This window comes from Triturus cristatus, chromosome 2_2 (genome assembly GCF_964204655.1).
Source record: "Triturus cristatus chromosome 2_2, aTriCri1.1, whole genome shotgun sequence".
NCBI classification, from domain to species: Eukaryota; Metazoa; Chordata; class Amphibia; order Caudata; family Salamandridae; genus Triturus; species Triturus cristatus.
Genome location: NC_140582.1, coordinates 538,079,677 through 538,101,287, shown reverse-complemented (window position 1 = coordinate 538,101,287; position 21,611 = coordinate 538,079,677). Strand labels below are relative to the sequence as shown.

Here is a 21,611-nt window from a genome sequence, read left to right as displayed (position 1 = left end):
AGGGGAACTGCTGAAGAAAAATTCTATGGATCCAGTCGGACGCCTGGGGGTAATTCTAAGGTAAGGAATCTATAACTAATAGTCTCTTTCAGATATCTATAATAACATTGCGGGTTCCTAACACTGTAAATAAGCTCCTAGCTCATTACATGGTCTGTCCGAGTGCTCATAGCTCCTCTCACATGCACAGCCTCTCCATGTGATCCATTCTCTTTGCAGTCTATATCCAGACCTCCTCAAACTGTACAAGCCCTACACTCTTACTCTCTCTCCATATGCCCCCAACTCCACCTACTGTCCCTATAAGCCCCCTGCACAGCTTCCCAACGCTCAAGTGGTCTGTACATGAGCTCAAGTAATCTTACATCTTTTGTCCACAAGCCTCAAATGCATATTTGTAAATTAGTAATATTGTGACAACAGACTATGATAAACTTCAACAATACTCTCTATACTGCCTGCTCACACATGCTACCTTCCTGTACCACCTCACGCTGTGCAAAATTCCACCTCTCGCCTCCCCCACACTCTTGTTGCCCCTCCTACTAGTCCCTCTCTCTCTCGTACTCTCTCTCCCACCTCTCTCTCGCACACTCTTCCTGCCACTTTCATATGAGTTCACTTCAGGTCTTCAAGCACAATTTCTTTTCTGTTTCTTTTCAACATTTCTGTCCCTCAAAATCACACTTTCCTCCCCTTCTCGGGGTCTCTTCTGTGAACACGAATGCTCCCTCTTTATGCGTATGTGGCCTGCTCTCCCATTCTTTCTCTCTTTCTAACACATTCTTTCTGCTCCTCGATCTAGAGTTCATTCACCTCTTCCTGCACAAACTACCTATCACTCGCTATGTTCCTATCTATCTATCCTGTGCAACTCTCAACCCCATCTATTCACTATGTCACATACACTACAAAACACACAATTCCACAACTAACAATTCAATCCACAAAATTCCACTCCAAACCACATACATCCACTCCAAACCAAAACACATAGATAAAAGACACTGTAATTTACAATCTCAATAGCTCAAACGCTCACAAATGCAAGACCTGTTGCAAATCCTTGTTGTAATTGTCTCCAAGCCCTAAAAGAACTGAGAAGGGCAAATAGGTGCATTACATCTTCAGATATGTAACTTGAAAGGTCACAATTTCTTAGTTTAAAATAAAAGAAAAGACACCACTCGCCAAAACAGGACCAGACTCCGGTTAGAAATAGAAACGCTGGTAAAGTCATATCCCAGTCGACTAAAGGGTACTGCTGCAGTAACACACTATAGGCGATTGTGATCAGTATAAGTACAATAAACAATAACAATTAACTTTGGGTCTTTGCTGCTGTAGTAGATCTGCCGACTGCACTTTGTCCTCCTCTGATGCGTCTGATCCAAGGACTGAAACAGATACTACAATAGAGGACAGCCTACAAAATAAACATCTTAGAAAAAGTTACAAACATCTTAGCAGGTGGAAGGGTTTTTCACAGGTGAACCTGATATAGTTAACATATTAACAGTACGAAATAATTTTATAATCACGTCGTGTTGAGTTCAATGAAGAGTCAGATGTGAAGGCCCTGTTTTAGAACAGCTCATAAATTGGACTGTCTTAGATAAAACTGTTTGTACTGTGTTCCACAAAGGAAAGAGGTTTCCTGAATTCCCAAAAATGTTTGTTAGATGGACTGGCGCCAATTTTTTTTAAAATACAAGACGAATCCTAATTGTTTAAGAGAAAAAATGCACGCAAAACCTCTTAGCCTTTCCAAATCTCAAACTACTGCCAGTTTCAAACCCAAAGATTTATGAATAAGGTGCCACCCTCAACAGTGCAAGGTAAGGAAAAACACAAGCGACGACCATTAAGAAGATATAGATTTAACATGCTTGCATTCACAGCAAGAACCAAATTAGTGCCTAATTTGTAGAAGAAAAACAGCCGGTGCCATACACAGTTAAGAAGCTCAGGGCGGCAGGGGTGTGCCAAACACAAAGGCTGAAAAGTCAAGGAAGCCGCCACAGGCGTTTTTGATCCTTTTCCAGAAGCTCCATGCCCCCTTATCTCAATCTTGCAGGTTCTCGCCGTCTCCTTTTCTAACAGTGTTTCCTCCGTTTTCCTGTTTTGTTTGTTTTCCCACTCTTGCACTCGGTAAACGATTAAGACCGAAACATAAGGACCTGCCCCTAAAAATGAGTGCCAGTGGCCCCCACCGGCTCAAATTAAGCACAAATCCACAAACATGAGAGCTAAACCCCACTATCACCATTGGGCATATAAAGGAATTTCAGTTTTAAACTGTACACTAGCGCAAACTTTACCTTATTTTCTTCCAAAAATTTTAGTTTGATTGAAACATCACCGCGCATCTTGTCATATTTTTCCTTATGGACTTGAAACAGTTGCTGGGATTGCTCTATTTTTGGCACAGTTGTTGCATCACGTGGTCCAAGGTTTAGTTCTTCCAAATCAGTGCGATATGCATCATACTCAATCCTACAAAAAGGTGTATTAGTAATGAGTTACAGTGCGTGACAAGTAAAAGGCACGTGAAATTAAGCATGCACACAATCAACCAACTGTACATTTAAGATCACTTCCCTCCCTACCTTACGGATGTGACATACTTAGCTAGTCCAAATAATGAAAAGTCGGGGTAGGACGCTGGTTCATCTTCTGCAGATATAAATGTATTTTTTAATTTAACAGCTAGACCCCTGGTAAACTTGGAAATAGTGAGACCTCCAGAAAAATCCGGTTACAGTTCCTAATGCAGACGTACACATTTATACATAAGGTTAAATGTGGAGCCTTAGGTACTCACATGTGTAATATTTTGTGACATATTTACATACATTAAGAAGAAACAAAAATAATACAATTTGAATGATAACATTTCCTCCATTAGTCATCTTGTTTCGTTGATAGTATAGATTATGTAAAAACCATCACAGCAGTGTTGTGACTCAACCATCATCCGTGTGCCATGTTATGCATGGGGTCTTCTCAAAGCTCAACAATTAATGGTTATGCTAATACAGGTGCATCATTTCAGAGTCCCAGTTATCAGTTAAAAAATCATAGTCTAACTCACTTAGAATGGTACACTCGGGGGCACAGCAACCATTAAGCACACAGATGAACAAGAGTGAAAACATTTTTGAAAACTGTAGCGCTATATTATAAACATAATATTAAAATATAGTTTGAGCAGATATATTTTTGTACCCGTCACACCATTAGACTTCAGAGCTCCATTCTCCAAAAACTCAGGCAAACCGGACTAAGCGACACAACCAGAAAAAGGATATTTCATGTACGTCAATTTATTTTCAATATTTATCTTTTTTCTGCCAAAGTGCATCTGCTCTAAAAACAGGCCTACGCGTTTCAGCCGAAGCCTTCTACTGGCCCACAGAAAGCTGCTACACAGAGTGACCATTTAAAGGGCCATTGCCCTATATTACCGCCACACTACATATCAAAATTAACAATACGTTTACAGATCGCCAAACGCAATTCAGTCCTCGTGTTTAACCTGGTTACATCACCATTAAAAATATACCTATAATTTAGAGTGCTTGTCATCTCAGATATCCTTGTATATATATCTTAATGCAAACGCGTAATGTACTCTCTGACATAATGCATTTTGGGAAATGGAGGATTCCAAGGAAATTATTGTGAAGTACATTCATTTCCTAATCTGCATTAATTCCATTTTATTGCCTCTACTCCAATCTTAAGATATATACCCTTAAACACTGAAAATTCTTTTAGATGTAAAGTTCATTGGATTTGCATGAATTTAAAGGGGAAGGATGAAAAGAAGAGAGAGAAAGGGGACCAATGAGTTTTTATTTATATTTCAGCTAATCTCATTAAAACAATCCTTCTCACTACGCCCAAGCTGTTTTCAATGTACACATCAGTACATCGATCAATGATTAGGTGTCCTTAGCCACCTTAATTCATCCTATACTTCTTCCTCAGAGTGTCAAAGGGGATGGATGTGCAAGTATAGAGTAAAATAGAAAATAATAGATTAACATAAAGTATGAATGTTCTCTAGCTCATACTGGTCTACTATTTCACCCTATATCAACATTAGTCACAGCTTAATCAAAATAAAATGAACAATTCACCTATAAAAAAAATATTACAGTACATGATAGAACAGTATAAATGAGTAAAATACTCTTTCATAAAGTGCAATAATAGACACTGTTCTAGTGCAAATCCAATATATGTTATGTTATTGGCATTTGTAACGTGCACGGCTACTCAAGAGTGTCCCGGCGCGGCAGCTAACAAGCAACATACAACTGAGAGAAGTGCAGCCTAATTAAACAGTAGAGTCTTTGAACAGCCTGAGGTCTTGAGTGTTCCGAAGTTCAAAAGGAAGAGCATTCCAGGCAATAGCGGCCTTAAAAGAAAGAGAGCTGTCCCCCATGAGAGAGAGAAGAAAGCGGGGAACCACAACTAAACGTTGCACAGCAGAGCGCAGTTGTCTCTTGGGCTCTTATAAGCTAAAGCATCTTTTAAGATAAGGCGGCCCCATTCCATGCCGCGCTCCATGCGCGAGAGTGAGGGCGTTAAACAGGACATGACTGGCCACAGGAAGCCAGTGAAGGCCCCTAAGATGTTGTTTCATACTAGGCAGTTTGAAGTGACATGCTTACGATGGTAATAACTTCAGGATTGACCGCCTCGGGAACTGTTGCAAGCGAGGAATCCGACTTCAGGGATTGAAGAATAAATAAAGAGTCAGGCAAGCCAAAGGGAGAAAACCTTTCCAGGGGGGACACCCGAAGGTTGGACCCTGTATAGTTCCTACAGGAAACCGTATCCTGCCCAGGTGAGCTAGACCCAAAGTTGTCCTGAATCGACTGAATCTTGAATAGAGTATAAATGAGTGAAGTACTCTTTGATAAAGTGCACTAATGGACATTATTCTAGTGTAAATTACAATATATGTCTAAAGTGCATTATTCAGAGGACAGAAAAAGTCACATCCTGTGACCAGATATTGTCTATGTCCCAAAGATGTAATCTATGCATAAATATAAAGTGCACATTTCAAAACAGTAATCTACAAGACAGCAGAAAGATACAATGAAGCAGAAGATATTAAACTAATTATTTTGGGATACCCAAGGATATGTTGAGGAGAGCACTTGATTGGAAGACAATACAAATAATAATAATAATAATAATGATAATAATGCTGAAGTTCCTAGGATACAGAGAAAGGACTGATGATCATAAATTACAAATGTACATGCAATTCCACATCGGCATCCACACCCCAAGGATTTTCTGTCCCTAAGGTGATGATACATCTTGAATCATTCCTTCTCAATGATAATTCTCAATTTCCACCTATCGGCTTCATTGGGATATGCTGAATTCCATAGTAACACAATCCTTTTTGATCACCACCGTGTCCCTCCCAAATATGCTTGGCTACAGAATGTGAATAATCTTTATTATTGATAGCTCTTACGTGCTGAAGAATCCGCAATTTCAGCTTGTTAACGGTACTGCCAACATTTATCTTACCACATCCACATTCGATAACATACAGAACATGGGTGGTTTCACAGGAAATTAGCTCATTGACTTTCTTTTTTGTCCCATTGCACAATAATAAAATCCTTCTTATTACAACCAAATTGACAGGCTTTACATTTTTGGCACTTAAAAAAACAGTTCTCTTAAGCCAGTTACCTGCGTGCTAGCAAATCACCGAGAGAAGATTTTTTTTTATATGTAAGTGTTGGTTGTCTGTTAAAGAAGGCTTAAGACCTTTCTCTCTCTTAAAGATACTGAAATTTTACAGTAAAGACTTCTTTATTATTAGCCTAGCGCGCATCCAAGATGGTCGCGTGAGCACAGGGCTCCCCGGACCCTTGCTGCTCCTCGGAATTTATCCTGAGAATATCCTGATGTGGTTTATGGAATCTGGCAGATGAAGACCGGCTGAGCACGTATCTCTTTTCAGAACTCGAATCGGACCTGGGAATCCTGATTTGTCGTTGTTCGAACTTTTGGGACCCACCCGACGGAGGTGCCCGGGGCGAGGGTGAACCGTGGAGCCGTGTCGTAATTGAACAACAGCGGCTGCAGTGCGGTGCCAGTGGCCGCTCTACCACTTTCGGTTTCACTTTTGGACTTCAGGGGGCTGGCCTGCGAACGCACTTGATGTGGCGAGGTGTTTCCTTGGCCTCTGCACGAGGCCTTGTCTCCACCCGCCACTAGTGTGCCCATCGCCTTGGGTCCCCCCGCACCGCTATCTTGTGGTCCTTGGTGAGGCGCTGGTCTGCGGTGCCGGTGCCCCTACGACTCTTGATCGGCGGTCCCCTTCGGTATCCGTGACCACATGGGGGGCAAGGGGGGCCCCGAGGGCCGTAAGACTAAGGCCTCCCTCCGCGGGGGACCGGTCCAGGCCAACAACATGGACCGCTACACTCAGGGCAGAGGGTCCCCTGGAGCGACCGCCCCCCCCCCGGATGCCGCCGGCGGTGGCACGACCGTTTCTCCGGAGCTTTCCCTGCAGGACATCATGGGCGCCATTGATGGCATCAGGGAAACCATCGCCACGCAATACGAGGCCCTGGCCCGTAAAATCGACACGGTGGCAATCGATGTCACCTTAATTCGGGCAGACCTCTCCAAAACTAACGAGAGGGTTCAGGCTCTCGATGCGCGGACCTCCACCCTTGGTGCGGATGTGTCGGACCTGCAGGCCGCGCTGGGTGACATTAAGGCGGTCAACGATCAGATGGCTCGGCGGCTGGAGGACTTCGAGGGACGGGCCCGACGCAACAACATCCGTGTCATAGGCGTACCGGAGTCCTCTGACAACCGCCCGGTTGACCTCCTGGTCGAGGAACTCATCCTCCAACAGTTGGCCCCTGCAGGCCTAAGCAAGTTCTTTGCCGTGGAGCGGGCACATCGAGTTCCGGGCGGTCGGCCGCGGCCGGGGGCCCCCCCGAGGCCTATCGTGGCCAAACTGTTCCACTATAGAGACCGAGATGCGATTCTGCAGGCCTCACGGGTCCACGGCCCGGTTCGTCATGAGAACTCATCCATTAACTTTTATCCGGACTTTACCCAACTTGTCCAGAAACAGCGGATGGGATTCCAGGGGGTGAAGCGTCGTCTCCGTGAACTGGGCCTAAAGTACTCTATGCTCTACCCTGCAAAACTCCGAGTGGAGCATGAGGATCGGACTGCCTTTTTTGACTCTCCTGTGGCCGTGAGTGACTGGCTGGACTCGCTGCCGGACAGAGGTGGCCGTCCTGGGCCCTCTGCGGGCGCCGAAGGTGACGGGTCCCCTTTGGAGTGACTTTTGGTCCTTGATTCTGCCATTTTGCACTGTTCAGATGGGTTTTACTTCTTTTGTTCATTTTGTCTCGCTAGGACCTGTGTGGGGGGCGGGCGGGGACGGGTCCCTTTCCTCCTCCGGGGTCTTTTCGTAGAATGGGGTTAGGAGGGCGACAGGCACACTGCAAGTTGGGGGGGTTTTCTGGCCCGCAGGGGTGCAGGGTGGGGGGAGTTGTTTTTGGGGGGGGGGGGGTTGGGGGGAGGGAGGGGTTGTTTTGCTGTGTGTTTTTCGTTTGTAGGGCGAGGTACTGATTTTTGTCCAGATTCGGGAACTGTGCTACTGAATGGGGGGCCTTTGATCTATTGGAGGGGATGGGGGGGGACGGGTTGAGGCTGATGTCGTGGAACGTCAATGGGTTGGGGGACCGTATCAAACGGGGTGTAGTACTGCAGTATTTGCGCCGTCTGACTCCTGATGTGGTGTTTATCCAGGAGACGCATCTGGTTGGTAATGTTTGTCATGCAATGAACAGGGGGGGATACCGCCTCGTGGCCCATTCTGGTTTCACAACTGGTTCCAGGGGGGTGGGCATTCTCCTGCGATCCTCACTTCCGTTGGATATCACTGGGGTAATCTCGGACGACAGAGGGCGCTATGTGTGTCTGACTGGAAGGTGGGAGGGGCAGCCCCTTTCCTTGGTCTCAGTTTATGTCCCCTGGGCCTCCAGAACTCCACCTTTGCGGACTTGGGTCGAATGCTGCTTGAACTTCCGGATAGTCTTTTGCTTATGGGCGGGGACTTTAATTCGGTGGTTTCGGGTGACCTGGATCGTCACCCACCCAGGGCCCTCCCCGCTGCCCAGGCATGGCTTGGTGGACTGCTGGAGACCTTCGGTCTGGTAGATAGTTGGAGATTAATGCATCCGACCCAATGTCAGTACACCTTTCACTCTGGGGCGCATGGGAGTCTTTCTAGGTTAGACTATTTCCTTATGCCCGCGGCACAGACTGGTCGGATACGAGAGATTAGGCACCTGGCGCGGGGTATCTCCGATCATTCCCCGCTGTGGTTGCTCTTTGACACCGAGTCGCGGTCTGCAGGGCGGATTGCTCCCATCAACCCGTGGTACCTGCGAGACCCTACGACTCGCGACAGTCTGGTTAAGGCTATGGACCAATACTTCCTTGAAAACGAGGGGTCGGTGTCGTCCGCAAGGTCCTTGTGGGAAGCTTTTAAAACCGTAATCCGCGGACACGCCCTCTCCCAGATAGTGGTGGCTAAGAAGCATAAGAGTGAGGCAGTGGTGAAGCTGGAGACTGACATCTCGGGGCTGGAGTCGGCCTTGGAGACGGGTGTCACTCCGGACGGGCTCCATGCCCTCAGCCTGAAACAGTTTGAATACAGGGCTCTTGTCACTGACGCGGCCAAAACGATGTATAGGGAGCAGCAGGGTCGATTGTATGATGCCGGGGACAAGGCGGGAAAGTTGATTGCGTGGCTGGATAAGAAGGAGAGAGTGAATCGTGTGGTCCCGGAGCTGCGTGTCTCGGATGGAGTGTGTCTGACTGAGCCTGGCGAGATTGTGGAATGTTTTGCTGACCACCTCCGGGCCGTGTACTCCCCGGTGACTGATAGGGACGAGGAAGACTCTTGCCTCCTGCTGAGGGATATTGCTTTGCCCTGCCTGTCCGTCGAAGACCGTGAGCAGCTGGACGCCCCCTTGTCTGTAGATGAAATTGCATCTGCGATTCGGTCCCTTCGTTCGGGCAAGGCGATGGGTCCCAACGGTCTGCCTATTGAATTATATAAGTTGCGCCCGGACAAACTCGCGCCCTTCCTCCGTCGTATGTTTCAGGAGTCCCTTGAGGCGGGCTCCCTTCCTGACGACCAGCGTCTGGCTACGATAGTCGTGATCCCCAAGGACGGTAAGCCACGAGACCGCTGTGCCTCCTATAGGCCTATTTCACTGCTAAACGCAGAGCCTAAAATCCTGGCCAAAGTCCTTGCCAATCGTTTGTTGAGCGTCATCTGCGATCTGATTCACCCTGATCAATGCGGCTTCATCCCTCACCGTAACACCGCTCTTAACTTGCGGCGTCTTCACGGCGCCCTCGCCAGGGCGGCGTACCTCTCCGAACCGGCCGTGCTGGTTTCTTTAGACGCCACGATGGCCTTTGACACCATCGAGTGGCCATTCCTCTGGGCTGTCTTGACCAAATTCGGCTTTGGGGAAGGATTTCTTGGCTGGGTGAAGCTTCTTTACACGGGACCCATGGCTCAGGTGGTGGTTAATGGTCGGGTCTCTCGGCCCTTCGCTCTCGGTAGGGGTACGAGGCAGGGGTGCCCGTTGTCCCCTCTGCTCTTTGCTCTTGCCCTGGAGCCGCTCGCTGCTTGGCTCCGCTGGTAGCCCTCGCTCAGAGGGATCCGGTGGGCCCCGGGCTTCGAGGATCGGGTCTCATTGTATGCAGACGATATTCTCCTGTATCTCACCTCGCCGCGGCAGTCGCTTAATGTTCTCTTTGATGTTCTGACTTCCTTTGGGAGAAATTCGGGTCTAACGATCAACTGGTCTAAATCCTGTGTCTATCCTATCTCCGGCGACCCTCCTCTCTTGCCGCCTCGGCTTCCGATCCAATTATCTCTGTCCGGCTTTAAATACCTGGGAATATACGTCTCGATGGACCCGGTGGCTCGCTATGAGCAGAATCTCCTGCTTCCACTTCGGCGTTTGAGGGAGGACACGGCTCGGTGGTGTAAGCTGCCCTTGTCCCCGCTGGGTCGGGCAGCGCTGTTTAAAATGATGTCCCTTCCCAGATTCCTCTATGCACTTCAGAACTCCTTCGATGTCATTCCTGTGTCCTACTTTCGGGAGGTGGAGAGCCTGCAGAGGAGACTGGTGTGGGACGGACGGGCTCGTATCGCTCTGGCAAAGCTTACTCTCCCCTGGTATGACGGGGGCATCGCGCTTCCCGACATTCGCAGGTATTATTGGGCCTCACAGCTATCGGCCATTAACCATGCCACGTATGCGCCTGGCTTGAATCCGGCGTATGAGATGGATAAATTCCTGCTTCCCGGCGGAAATTATAACAGGGCACTTTACTCCAGCTTGGCTGGACGGACCCTTACGGGCCCTACTAAGATTGCGGTACGGATCTGGAGGGCGGCCAATGTAGCCATGGGCTGGAGTGAGCGATTAACATGTGCTACTCCCCTGTTTGCCTCCGACCGACTGGGAAGCCTCTGGACAACGAAGGGGTTTGAACGTTGGGACACGATTGGTATTAGTAGAGTGGGAGACTTATGGATTAAGGGTGCGGTTAAAACCTTCGCGGCGCTCCAGAGCGAATACGAACTTACGGAAAGGGAGTTCTTTCGCTACGCCCAGGTTCGGCATGCCCTGCTCTCTGTTTTTGGGGAGGGGACCAAGATCCCGGCTTCTTCGCCCCTCGAGGACCGCATACTCGATGGTCATGTCCCCGACAGTACTATCTCTTTAATTTATAAAAAACTTATCAATAATCGGGCTGACCTCTTGGTGCGCCTCCGGGAGGCGTGGACGGGGGATGGGGTGGAACTGGACGACGAGGACTGGCAGTCCGCACTGTCGTCCCCCAAGGAAGTGGCCATTCCAGCCCGTCTCCGCCTGGTCCAGCTTAAGATTCTCCACCGGGTGTATGTGACGGGTCCCCGTTTGGTCTCGATGGGATTTTCTGAAGACGGGCTCTGTAAGCGGGGATGTGGGCTCAGTGCCACCTTTCTCCATATCCTTTGGGAGTGCCGTGAGGTGGCTGAATACTGGCGCCGGGTTCATGTGGTCATGGGACAAGTCACCGGGGTTGCGCTGTTGCCAGAGGTGCGTCGCTGTGTCCTGAATGTGTGGGAGCCCAATGATTATAACGCGGCTCAGACTCGGTGGGCGGCCCTGGGGAACATGATTGCCAAGAGAGATATAGCGCAGCTATGGGGTTCCCAGCGGCCTCCCACCGTGTCCGTATGGAAGGAGAACATGGACTGGTGCATGTTCAGGGAGAAGACTGTGTATGTGGCTCGTGGTAAACCGGGGGCATGGGGTAGAATCTGGGGGCAATGGAACGCGTATCGTGGGGGTATCTGTACTCCCCCCCTAGTGGACACCGATATTGCTTTGTCCCCCTGACCCTTGATGGTTCCTTGCGACTTTTGGAATAACCGAATATAGACGTTCCTCTCCCGTGACCCCCCCCCCCCGACCTATCAGTACTCCTTCCTCTTGATAGCTATTTGAAGGTCTGAAGTAGAGTCCCCCGGAGGTAGCCTGACCCACACTTTTTGTCCTTATGCCTCGCCTTTTGTTTTTATTTGTTATTTATGTTAAACCTATGTATCCTGCTTCCCTAGTACTATCCGGAGCCGTGTACGGGACTGGGCCCCGGGAGTCGACTATTGCCTTAGGTACTGTATGATCCTTTCTGAATCTAGCGGCCGGCCCTGGTGGTTGTAGGCCCATGCTTGTAATTGATTTATTGTTCAATAAAATTTTCAAAAAAAAAAAAAAGACTTCTTTATTTCCATTTTACTTGGTACAGAGCCAAGAAGGCGGCTGTAGCATCGGCCGAGTGAGCTGGCTAAATCGCTCCTTCCCCCTTAACCTTTCTCCTCCTGTCTATCACTGGAAGAATGCTGCCTGATAAAGAAATGAATAGCATACCGCAGTGGGGATGATCTGGCGTTCGTGGCTGTGTGGGCTTCCTCCCCCATTCGAGATTAGCTTGCACAAGGACCGCTCACCTCATTGGGAACCTTACTTCTTTGATTGTGTGGTCTTTCTGATGCCAGCGAACGCGCTCTCCAGAGGCTCCAAGACCTGGGGACTGCCTGCAGGCGCCGGCAGCCCCGGGAAAGCTGTTTCAGACGGAGATGGTGTATCTTCTAGCGTCGGAGGACGCCGTCCTATTATGGGATCGCCCGGATCTGGAGAGCAAGCCCGAGATGGCGTTCCTCTACGGGGATGAGGGACGGTCCCTGCCATCTTCAAAGTTCAGAGCGGTAAGAGCAAGACACAGCTCAAATCCGCCACAGAGAGCAAGGCATTCCCTCAGGCTGGAAATTCACAGACAATACCGGCAGAGTACCCCACTCCAAGTATTGCTTTTGCTCTGGTCGCGCTAGGAATTGAGGATCTGTTGACAGAAATACCCACTCAAGGGGGAAAACTTCTCCTGGAGGGGGAAAGCCACACCCGGATTGATGGGTCAAAAGAGAATTTAAGTCCCTTGATAACTACTGGGTGCCCCTTAAAAGTCAGTGAAAAAGCTGCTAAACAGCAAGATCGCTGCATTGTGGGAGTTGAAGTCCATTTAAATATTCACCAGGTTAAAAATGCTACGGACTCCACAGGCCAGACTAATATTAATGAGGTATCTGAGAAGGAGATGCCCAGCTTACAGTCATTGCAAACAGAAGAATTAAAAACTGGAAAGAATCCGATTCAGGGGATACATTTTACTCTCTGTCTGACCACTCTGATCTCTCAGGAGACGACAGTCTTGGCAAGGACTGGGCTGAGGACGATAGTGATAGCAGCAGTCTGCGCTGGGAAGACGAAGGAGAAAAGACTTCACTTATGCCCGGAACGGTCCGCAAGCAGAAAAATCAAGTAGCCGCCTCAGAAAATAGCTTGTGCTCGGCTGGTTCTATGATCTGGGATTATTCCTTTTCACCCAAAATTGATGGGAGGGTGGTACAAGACGGAGAAGCACCCCTGTTAATAATGGAGCCTGCAGAACCTACATTATCAACCATATATCAGAGCATCATGGCAAACGGGGAGTAGACCCAGGCGGAGAGTTCTCGCACTCATGGTGCCTGTCGCAAATTGCAAAACTCTACTCGAAGGGTGGCCAAAACTTGCTCTGATTTTGCGCTAAGAATAAGTGAGGCAGAAGCCAGGATTTCCCTGCTGGAAGACGAGCTGGCTGCACAAAAGATCATGACTGAGTCCATGAAAAAGACGAAAGAGGACACATTCTGGAAACTGCCTGATCTCTAAAATCGCTCCCGGAGGAATAACCTGCGAATTTTGGGCATTCCGGAGGGAAAGGAAGGAGCAGATGTCCGGCAGTTCGTTTTCGAAGAGACGTTCCCAGAACTTAAGCAATGGGATTGGAAAACTGAGTTACAGAGGGCCCATCGATTTCCTTTTCTTCAGCGTAAAAAAGGGGGACAAGTGGGTAATCATCCTAGAGCGATCCTTATTTGTTTGAATAATTTTTTGGGCATGAGAAGCACTATATAATTCGGCTAGGCCTGACAAGAAAAGGTTGGGGAAGGGGTGTGATTTTTTTGTAAGACCCGATTTCTGGCAGGCGACAGTTGAAAAAAGATAGCAACTACGTCAGCTAATTCCTCAATTTCAGGCTAATGGAGCTCAGGTCTCCTTGCTCAACACAGCTAAGCTGAAAGTGGTTTCTCAGGGGAGACACATTCTTTTCTTTCTGAAGTTCAGGCAAAAGAATTTATGGTTTTAATATAGTGGGTCGAAGGGTGTGGGTCTGGCTCAATTCGATATTCTCCCTGACAGAGGGGCTCTCCTTGTGGGATGTATAGCTAAATGAATATTGGGTCTTTATAGTAATTCTTTTTCTCCATGTTTTGCTCTCTTTCCTTTTTTTTCTTTTCCCTCTGGTCTATTACTATTGGGGTATATCTTATGGGAGGGGAAGTTTGGATCTTGGGAAGGGGGGATGGCCCAGCTCAACATCACCAGGGACCGACGGTCCTTAAGCCTCATTTGTTGGGGGGGGGGGGGTGGGAGTGGGGGGGGGGGGGAGACCTTTGGGTGGCTCCAGGTCGGAGAGGGAGTGATGGGGGGGTGTTGGGGGCGCTGGGGGGTGCACAACTGTTGTCTAATTTGCTTAGTCAGTGTGAACATCTTCATATCAAAATGAAAATATCTAATAGTGTATTAAGTTTGTTTGAAAGGTCTGTATCATCTTATGAGTTCAGGGAAAGAATTGGCATTTCATAAGGAAAATGGATAGAAGGGATAAAATACGCATCTGCTCTATAAATGTCTGTGGTCTTAATGATCGTAAAAAAAAAAATGTATTCGCTAAATTGATTCGGCATATGCAAATAGAGGTGCTGTGTGTACAAGAAACTCATATACCCTGGAGTAAACGAGATTCGCTTAAAGATCTGGCTTTGATCTATTGGCTAGTACACGTCAGGGCACCACTACATGGGCGGTGGCTATTTTGGTAAAGCATGGAGCCATAATATGTAAAAGTAAGAAGGAGGATAAATTGGGGCGATGGGTGATTTTAGAAGCGGTTATTAATGGTGTTTCCTTCTCAATTTGTTCCTTATATGGCTCAAACTTGGACGACCCTGAAGTACTGAACTAATTTAGTGTCGAACTAGCTGCTTGGCCATCTCTGTTAATTCTTTGTGGCGACTTTAACATTCATTTAGAGAGCAGCTTTAATCTTGCGGGTAACCTTCCGTATCAAGGTAGAAAGGGTAGGACTTTTAGAGCATTACAGGGGCTAGTTAGGGAATATGGACTTGCGTATGTGTGGCATAGACAGACCGGGTGATCCTGGCTTTACTTTTTTGCTCGACTCACCATAAAAAATGTGTTAACTTTTTTATTTCATGTCAAATAGCTTAAAAAGTAAGCATTAAAATTCCCCCAAGAATAATATCCGATCACAATCTACTAATAGTGGAGCTTCCGCTAAGTGGACTTTCTAGAGCTCTGCCAACATGGACTTTTGATAGGAAGCTGCTATTGGACCAAGCATATTGTATAAACATGGCCAAAGGGATTACTGAATTTTTTAATATAAACAGAGTTACCGCTTCCGAAATTATAGTGTGGGACGTATTCAAAGCCGCCCTACAAGGACAGAGCCCCAGTTTCTCTTTGCATCGTCAAAGGACAGTAAAGGCTAAAATTAGAGGATGGATGGATGATTTACGGCTAGCTGAGATGGAGCTTATAAGGAAATTTAATGCTGCTCAAAAAATAGATGAATGTCAACAGCTTATAGCGGCTATTAAAGCTAAAATACATCAATATTTTGCGGAAGAGTTAGCCGCTAAATATGTACAGCATAGAGCTGACATTTATGAACTTGGGGAAAATACTGGGAAGCTATTGGCCAAACGCTTATAACAGAGGGAGGCCACGAATAGAATAAGTAGAATCTCCGACGGAAATTCTAGATGTATTCCAAAACTTTTATCAACAATTATATACAGCAGAAGGTGAGGTGACCTTGGAGAGAATAATGGAATTTTTAAATGAACAATCTACTGTGAAAGTCACATCAGAACAAAATGAGATTCTTGCTACCCCGATCTCATGGGAGGAGATTGAGAAAGCAATAATCTCCTTAGCTGCGGATAAAGCTGTGGGGCCAGATGGGATCCCCTTAGAATTCTTTAGAATGTTCCGGCAAACACTTAGACCGGAGCTTTTGTCACTATTTCTTCTTGCTCAATCGGGTTAGACCCATAAATCATGGCAGAAGACAACTATTGTAGTGTTTAAAAAAAAGGCAAACCTGAACTTTATCCGGCATCATACAGACCCATCTCACTTATTACCGCACATAGTAAGATCTATTAAAAAATAATCGCTTCCAGGCTGGGGGCAATCATAACTCCATTGGTATCTATCCGCCAACACGGGTTTATCCCTGGTCCGGACACAACGCATCATGTCAAGTGGGCTATTGCTCTTTTTGACTGGGCTCAGGCCACTAAGTCACCGCTCGGGATGATCCTGTAAGACGCAGAGAAAGCGTCTGACAGGGTCTCCTGGCGGTTTCTTTGGTCAGTCTTACAGTCTTTGGTCAGTCTTACAATGGAAGGGATTTACTACTGAATTTGTCCAAGCGGTACAAGCACTCTATATAACACCAGAAGCGCACATCCACATATCTGGACAAGAATCACAAGTATTCAGGATTAGCAGGGGAACAAGGCAGGGGTGCCCGTGTTCTCCACTGCTATTCTCACTATAAATTGATCCCTTCCTCAATAAATTGGAAGCAGATGTGAACATTAAACCAGTTAAGGTTAGCAATACTAGCTATAAGGCATTGGCGTATGCCGATTAAATTGCGATTCTCACAAGTAATTTGAGGTTAGCTTTCCCAGCAGTGGAAGATCTGGCGAAACAATTTGGTGCTGTCTCGGGATATAAATTGAATATTAACAAGACTCAATGTTTACATTCAGATAGTCCACCTCTGGCAGACATCTTAATTGTGTCAGTAGCCACTTATTTGGGGGTCAGGATTACAGCAGCAGTGGAACGCATACCGGACCATAATATTTTACCAGTGATCCATACAGTCAATAAGACCTTAGAGAGACTAGATCATTTACATTTATCATTACACGGACGATGCAATGTTATTAAAATGTCAATTTTCCCCACATTTTTATATCTCTTTCGGACAATCCCTCTGGTATTTCCCACATTCTGTATTACAAAAGCTGAAAGGGTTTGTTTTCGATTCTTATGGGGATATCGTCGGTCTAGGAGGGCAATTAAGTGGATGATTCTTCCCAGGCTCAGGGGCGGATGTGGGGTACCCAGTCTTCTCATATACCACTGGGCAGCACTACTGCAACATATGGGAATACTCATGGTCGGAGATAGGGCTCTAATTGCGGATGCCACAAGCCCCACTATATACAAGATGCTGCTTGGGGATAAAGCACGGCAAAGTTTAGTCAAAATTTTGGAGCCTAGTTACTACAAAAAGACCAAATTTAAAATCGCTCAATCAGCTTATTTGATTTGGAGGAAGATACAACTCAGACTCAGGGTAACAAACATTAATGCACACACCCCCTTCTCGGCATGTGGTCTTTTACCAACTATATTCCAGGATAAAATTACATTTAGGTGGGGCAATACAGGTATCAAGGTTTTAGGGGATGTATGTGTTGATGACCAAATAGCCTCATTTATGTTTCTACAAGAAAAGTTTGGTCTCTCCAGGAGTGATTTTTTCAAGTTATTACAGATTCAGAGCTTCTTAGGTACAAGCGTGCAAGGGGCGAACGCTAACCTGAGAGAAATTGGCTTGATAAAATTGATGCGGAAACAATCACGTATAGGGAAAATATATCAGTCATTACTGGATGTGTTCCCTGATGATCTAATAGTCCAAAATTCTAGTTGTGAGTGAAATTTAGGAAAAGAAGAGATAAATCTGGAAGTATCCTTGGAACTAGCTAATCAGGTGCTAATATCTGGTAGCCTGAAGACTCAACACTTTATGTCAGTTTTTGACTTGTACTACACCCCTACAAAGACATCTAAATGGGCTGGCTCATGCAGTAGATGTGGGTTATGGGCCGCAGATACCGCACACATGTTTTATACCTGTCCCGTCTTAGCACACTTTTTAAGTGAGATGGAATTTTTTCTGAACTCGATTCTTGATACTCCCATAACACTCACATCAGATCTGATTCTTCTGGGGGTAGAACGGAATGAGGAGGGATATTCCCGTAGAAGGTCTGAGATTGTTTTTTTATTTGTTGTTACGGCCGTCTTAAGGCTCTGTATAACATCTCAGTGGATTAGCCCGGATGCTCCAACGTTTATCAACTGGCGGTCCAGGATATTAGCACTATATAATATCGAAGTTTCTGGTTACAGAATGCGAGGGCGAAGGAGGCGAGATTGGGGTCAAAAAATGTCATCTCCGATCACTAGATGGCTGAAAAGACTGTTTAGTATGTCAAGATATCCCTCATCATTCACCATCTTTCTTTATATCCTACAACATTTCTCCCCTCTGGCCTTTCTTTCTGGGACGACAGCGTGAATGCTGTATTTAATTAGTACCAATTGAATATGTGGTTTTCCCTTTTTTCTTCTGTGTGCTATTTCATCCTTTTATGCTTTCTTTTCTTTTGCTCTTAGATACCTAAGAATGAGCTGCCATGTTTGATGTCTAAATAATGAATTGTTAAGATAATACTATATGTTAAAGTTTAAAGTATATATTGGATTTGCTTACGAAGATGTATTCACTGTGACAAATTAATATATGAAATCTTATGGAAAAAAATCAATAAAAAATATTTTTTTTAAAAAGACTTCTTTATTTCCTTGTCTGAGAGGTTGAAATCCATGATATTTCTTATGATTCCATTTGATCCATCCTGCTGCAGTTTTTGTACTAATAAATCATCTCTGATGCATGTTCTCACTTTTCTTAGCCTCTCCCAAAACAGAAATTGGATAATCTCTCCTTAGAAATCGTAAAACATTGTATTCACTTGTGAAACAAACTCATCATCCTCCGAACAATTCCTCCGAGCTCGTAAAAATTCTCCGTACGGAACACTCCATTTTAGAGCCTTCAGGAGCACACTGTTTGCAAATAGTATACTATTGCAGCTCGTAGATTTACGATATAGCTTAGTGCAGATCTTTTCTTTTTCAATATAAAACCGGATATCTAAATAATCTTATGTCTCTTTGGTGTTCCCAAGGGTTTTGGTTATGAGAATCTAAAAAACATTAATTCATCTGTTTTGCCCTCCTAGATTAAAAAAAGATAGGTCTATGTAGCGAATCCATTAAATTATTTTCCTTAATATGTTGTTCTTTTCCATCCATAGGTCCTCAGCTTCCCAATGTCCCCTGGTAAGATTTGCGTGCTTTGGGGCAAATGATGTGCCCATGGCGGTACCTTTCTTTTGTATGTAAATTTCCCATCAAAATGAAAAACCTTGTTATTTAGACAGAAAGACATGATCTCTAAAAGCATATTCATATATTCTAATAGGTTCAGAGACCATGATCTTAAAAAATATTTGCACGCTTTCAGGCAATCTTTATGAGCTATTGACGTGTAGAGAGAAACTATGTCTGTTGTATCTATTGTGTAAATCGGTTTCCATGGTATACCATTATTCCTGTTCAAAAACATCCATAGAATCCCTGACATAAGAGGGAAGATTCACTACATAAGGAAATAAAAATATATAAACAAATCTGGAGGCCTTTTCAAGAATAGAATCACATGAGCTCACTATCGGACATCCCGGAAGTGTATCTAGATTTTTAATTACTTTAGGCAACATATAAATATTAGATGTAATCGGAGTAGTTTATTTCAAATAGAGACATTCTTTGTCCTCTAGTAAACCTTGTTCATGCCATGCATTTACCTTACTATGAAATTCAGACATAATTCTCTGTGTTGGATCCTCTTTTAACCTTTCATAGAAGAGAGGATTCCATAGTTGTCTTTTGACTTCTTGCTAATATTTGAAATCGGTCCATGACAACTATGTTTCCTCCCTTATCTGAAGACTTGATAATTATGCTGCTGTCATTTTGCAGGTCATTTTAAGCCCATCAGTCATCTTTGGTCATATTTTTCTTCTGATGGAGTATATTTTTCTTCTCCTTCAAGTATATCACCTTCAGCACCTCAGTCATACTCTCCTGGAAAATATCTATCCTATTTCCAGATGGAAGCTGTGGGCAAAACTTGGACTTAGGTTTACATCCACTCCAAACTAATTTATTATTTTCAATTCCTATACTTTGACTGTATTCTCTATTCGATATAGCTTCGGTGCATGATGGGAGCAAGGGGCTCCTGGAGGTCTTAAAGGTACGGTGTCCAGGTTCTTGGAATCCTTAAAGGCAGGGTGCCAGTTTTTTAGTACTGTGATGTTTTTTCATGTATGCAGCCTGTGGGCTAATTGCCTACTATTACTTGCTATGTTCTCTGAAAATAAAGGGCTGTGTTGGAACACTATTGGAGTGTATGTTCTCTGTTACAGTGGTTATATATGAAAAGCATTTTCTTTTAAGGAAAAACTAAAGTAATTTTGGTATATTAGCCTATTTGTGTTATGATATGCTGTATAGTTATATGTGCATACATGTATATATGTATGTTTTGGAGGTACTCTGTACTTTTTACCTAAACATACACATATATATGTATTTGTTGAATATGCTCTTGGGTCCCGCGCATGGGTGGGATTATTCAGTGCTTATGACTTTGATGAGTATACCCCTGGAAGAGAACAAGGATTACAGGTAAGTAACTTATCCTTTCTTTTGCTTGGCGGGAGCAATTACAAACATCTTGCAAAGCTCCGCAAAGCAAGAGCAAACAACAAAGTCTGTCCCAGCTGGCAGGAGCCTTAAAAATGCTGCCGCCAGCTGGAAGCAGACTTTGGATCTTAGCCTGCAGAGATGCAGGCAGGGAAACACAAATGAAAATTGCACATGCCGGCAGGGAGCAGTTTTCTTTTTTAGCTGCTCCCTGCAGGGGTGAGCAATGCCGGCTCCCAATAGATGTGGACTAGCGGCTGTGGCCTTGGGGGCTCCCCCATGGCCCCCAACGAGGACATGGTAGGTGCCCTGGGTGGGCACCAGGGCACTCACCCTTTCTTGCCTGGGCCCTAGGGATGTGGTCCACAGGGCCAAAATCGTCTGGGGTGGGGGTCACATCCCCCTCCCCCTTAAATTATTTGCCAGGCCCAGGGGCAAGGGGTACCAGGGGCTGAAATCGGCCAGGGAGGGGGGCGGCATGTCCCCTCCCCCTTATGAACTTTGGCTGGGCCTTGGGGTATGGGGGCCCTGAAGCCGAAATCAACCTGGAAGGGAAGACGGTGCGCCCTACCCCTACCACAGTTAAAAAGGCCAGGCCCGGGGGATGGGGTCCTCGGGTCGAACTTGGCCCAGAAAGGGGGCTGCATGCCTTAGGCTCCATAAATATAATGTTGGGGCCTGGGGGGGGGGGGGGGGGGGGGGGGGGGGGAACAGGGTACCGGGGGCCATATACCTCCTCCCATAAAAAATGCGCTGGGCCCCTGGGGATAGGAGATGCATGCCCCTGCCTCACAAATTGTGCTAGGCCCAAGGGGATGGGGTCCCCGGGGCTAAAAGCGACCCACGGTCGGCGGCCCACGGGTTGGCTCCCCATGTGGGGTTGCCCACAGGCCGGGCCTTGTGACCAAACCTTGGCTGCACAGCATGGGGTTGGTTGCATGTGGGGATTTGGCCGCATGGCTTGGCCCCAGGCCATGCATTGCGGGGCTTGGCTTCATGGATTAACATATGGAAATTAAATATTACTTTATGTCAAAAGAAAACCTGGAAATTCACTGAAAAAAAACAAAGATTACAGGGACTTTCCAGTTAGGTAATAGAATTTAAAAAAACTTTAGAAATTCACACAAAAAAAACAAAGGTTACAGGCGGGGATGCAGGTTATAGCATCTTGAGTTAAGGATG

General features: G+C 46.0%; 1 protein-coding gene across 7 annotated transcripts in view; it reads right to left on the bottom strand.

Annotated features, from left to right (window-relative positions):
• ARFIP1 (ARF interacting protein 1) overlaps positions 1 to 21,611 on the bottom strand; it is a 441,450-nt gene that overhangs the window by 70,395 nt on the left and 349,444 nt on the right. For all 7 annotated transcript variants that reach the window (XM_085641674.1, XM_085641679.1, XM_085641675.1 and 4 more), the window contains one exon: positions 2,322 to 2,496. In XM_085641674.1, the coding sequence (XP_085497800.1) occupies positions 2,322 to 2,496 (175 nt within the window). The remainder of the gene's footprint in view (positions 1 to 2,321; positions 2,497 to 21,611) is intronic.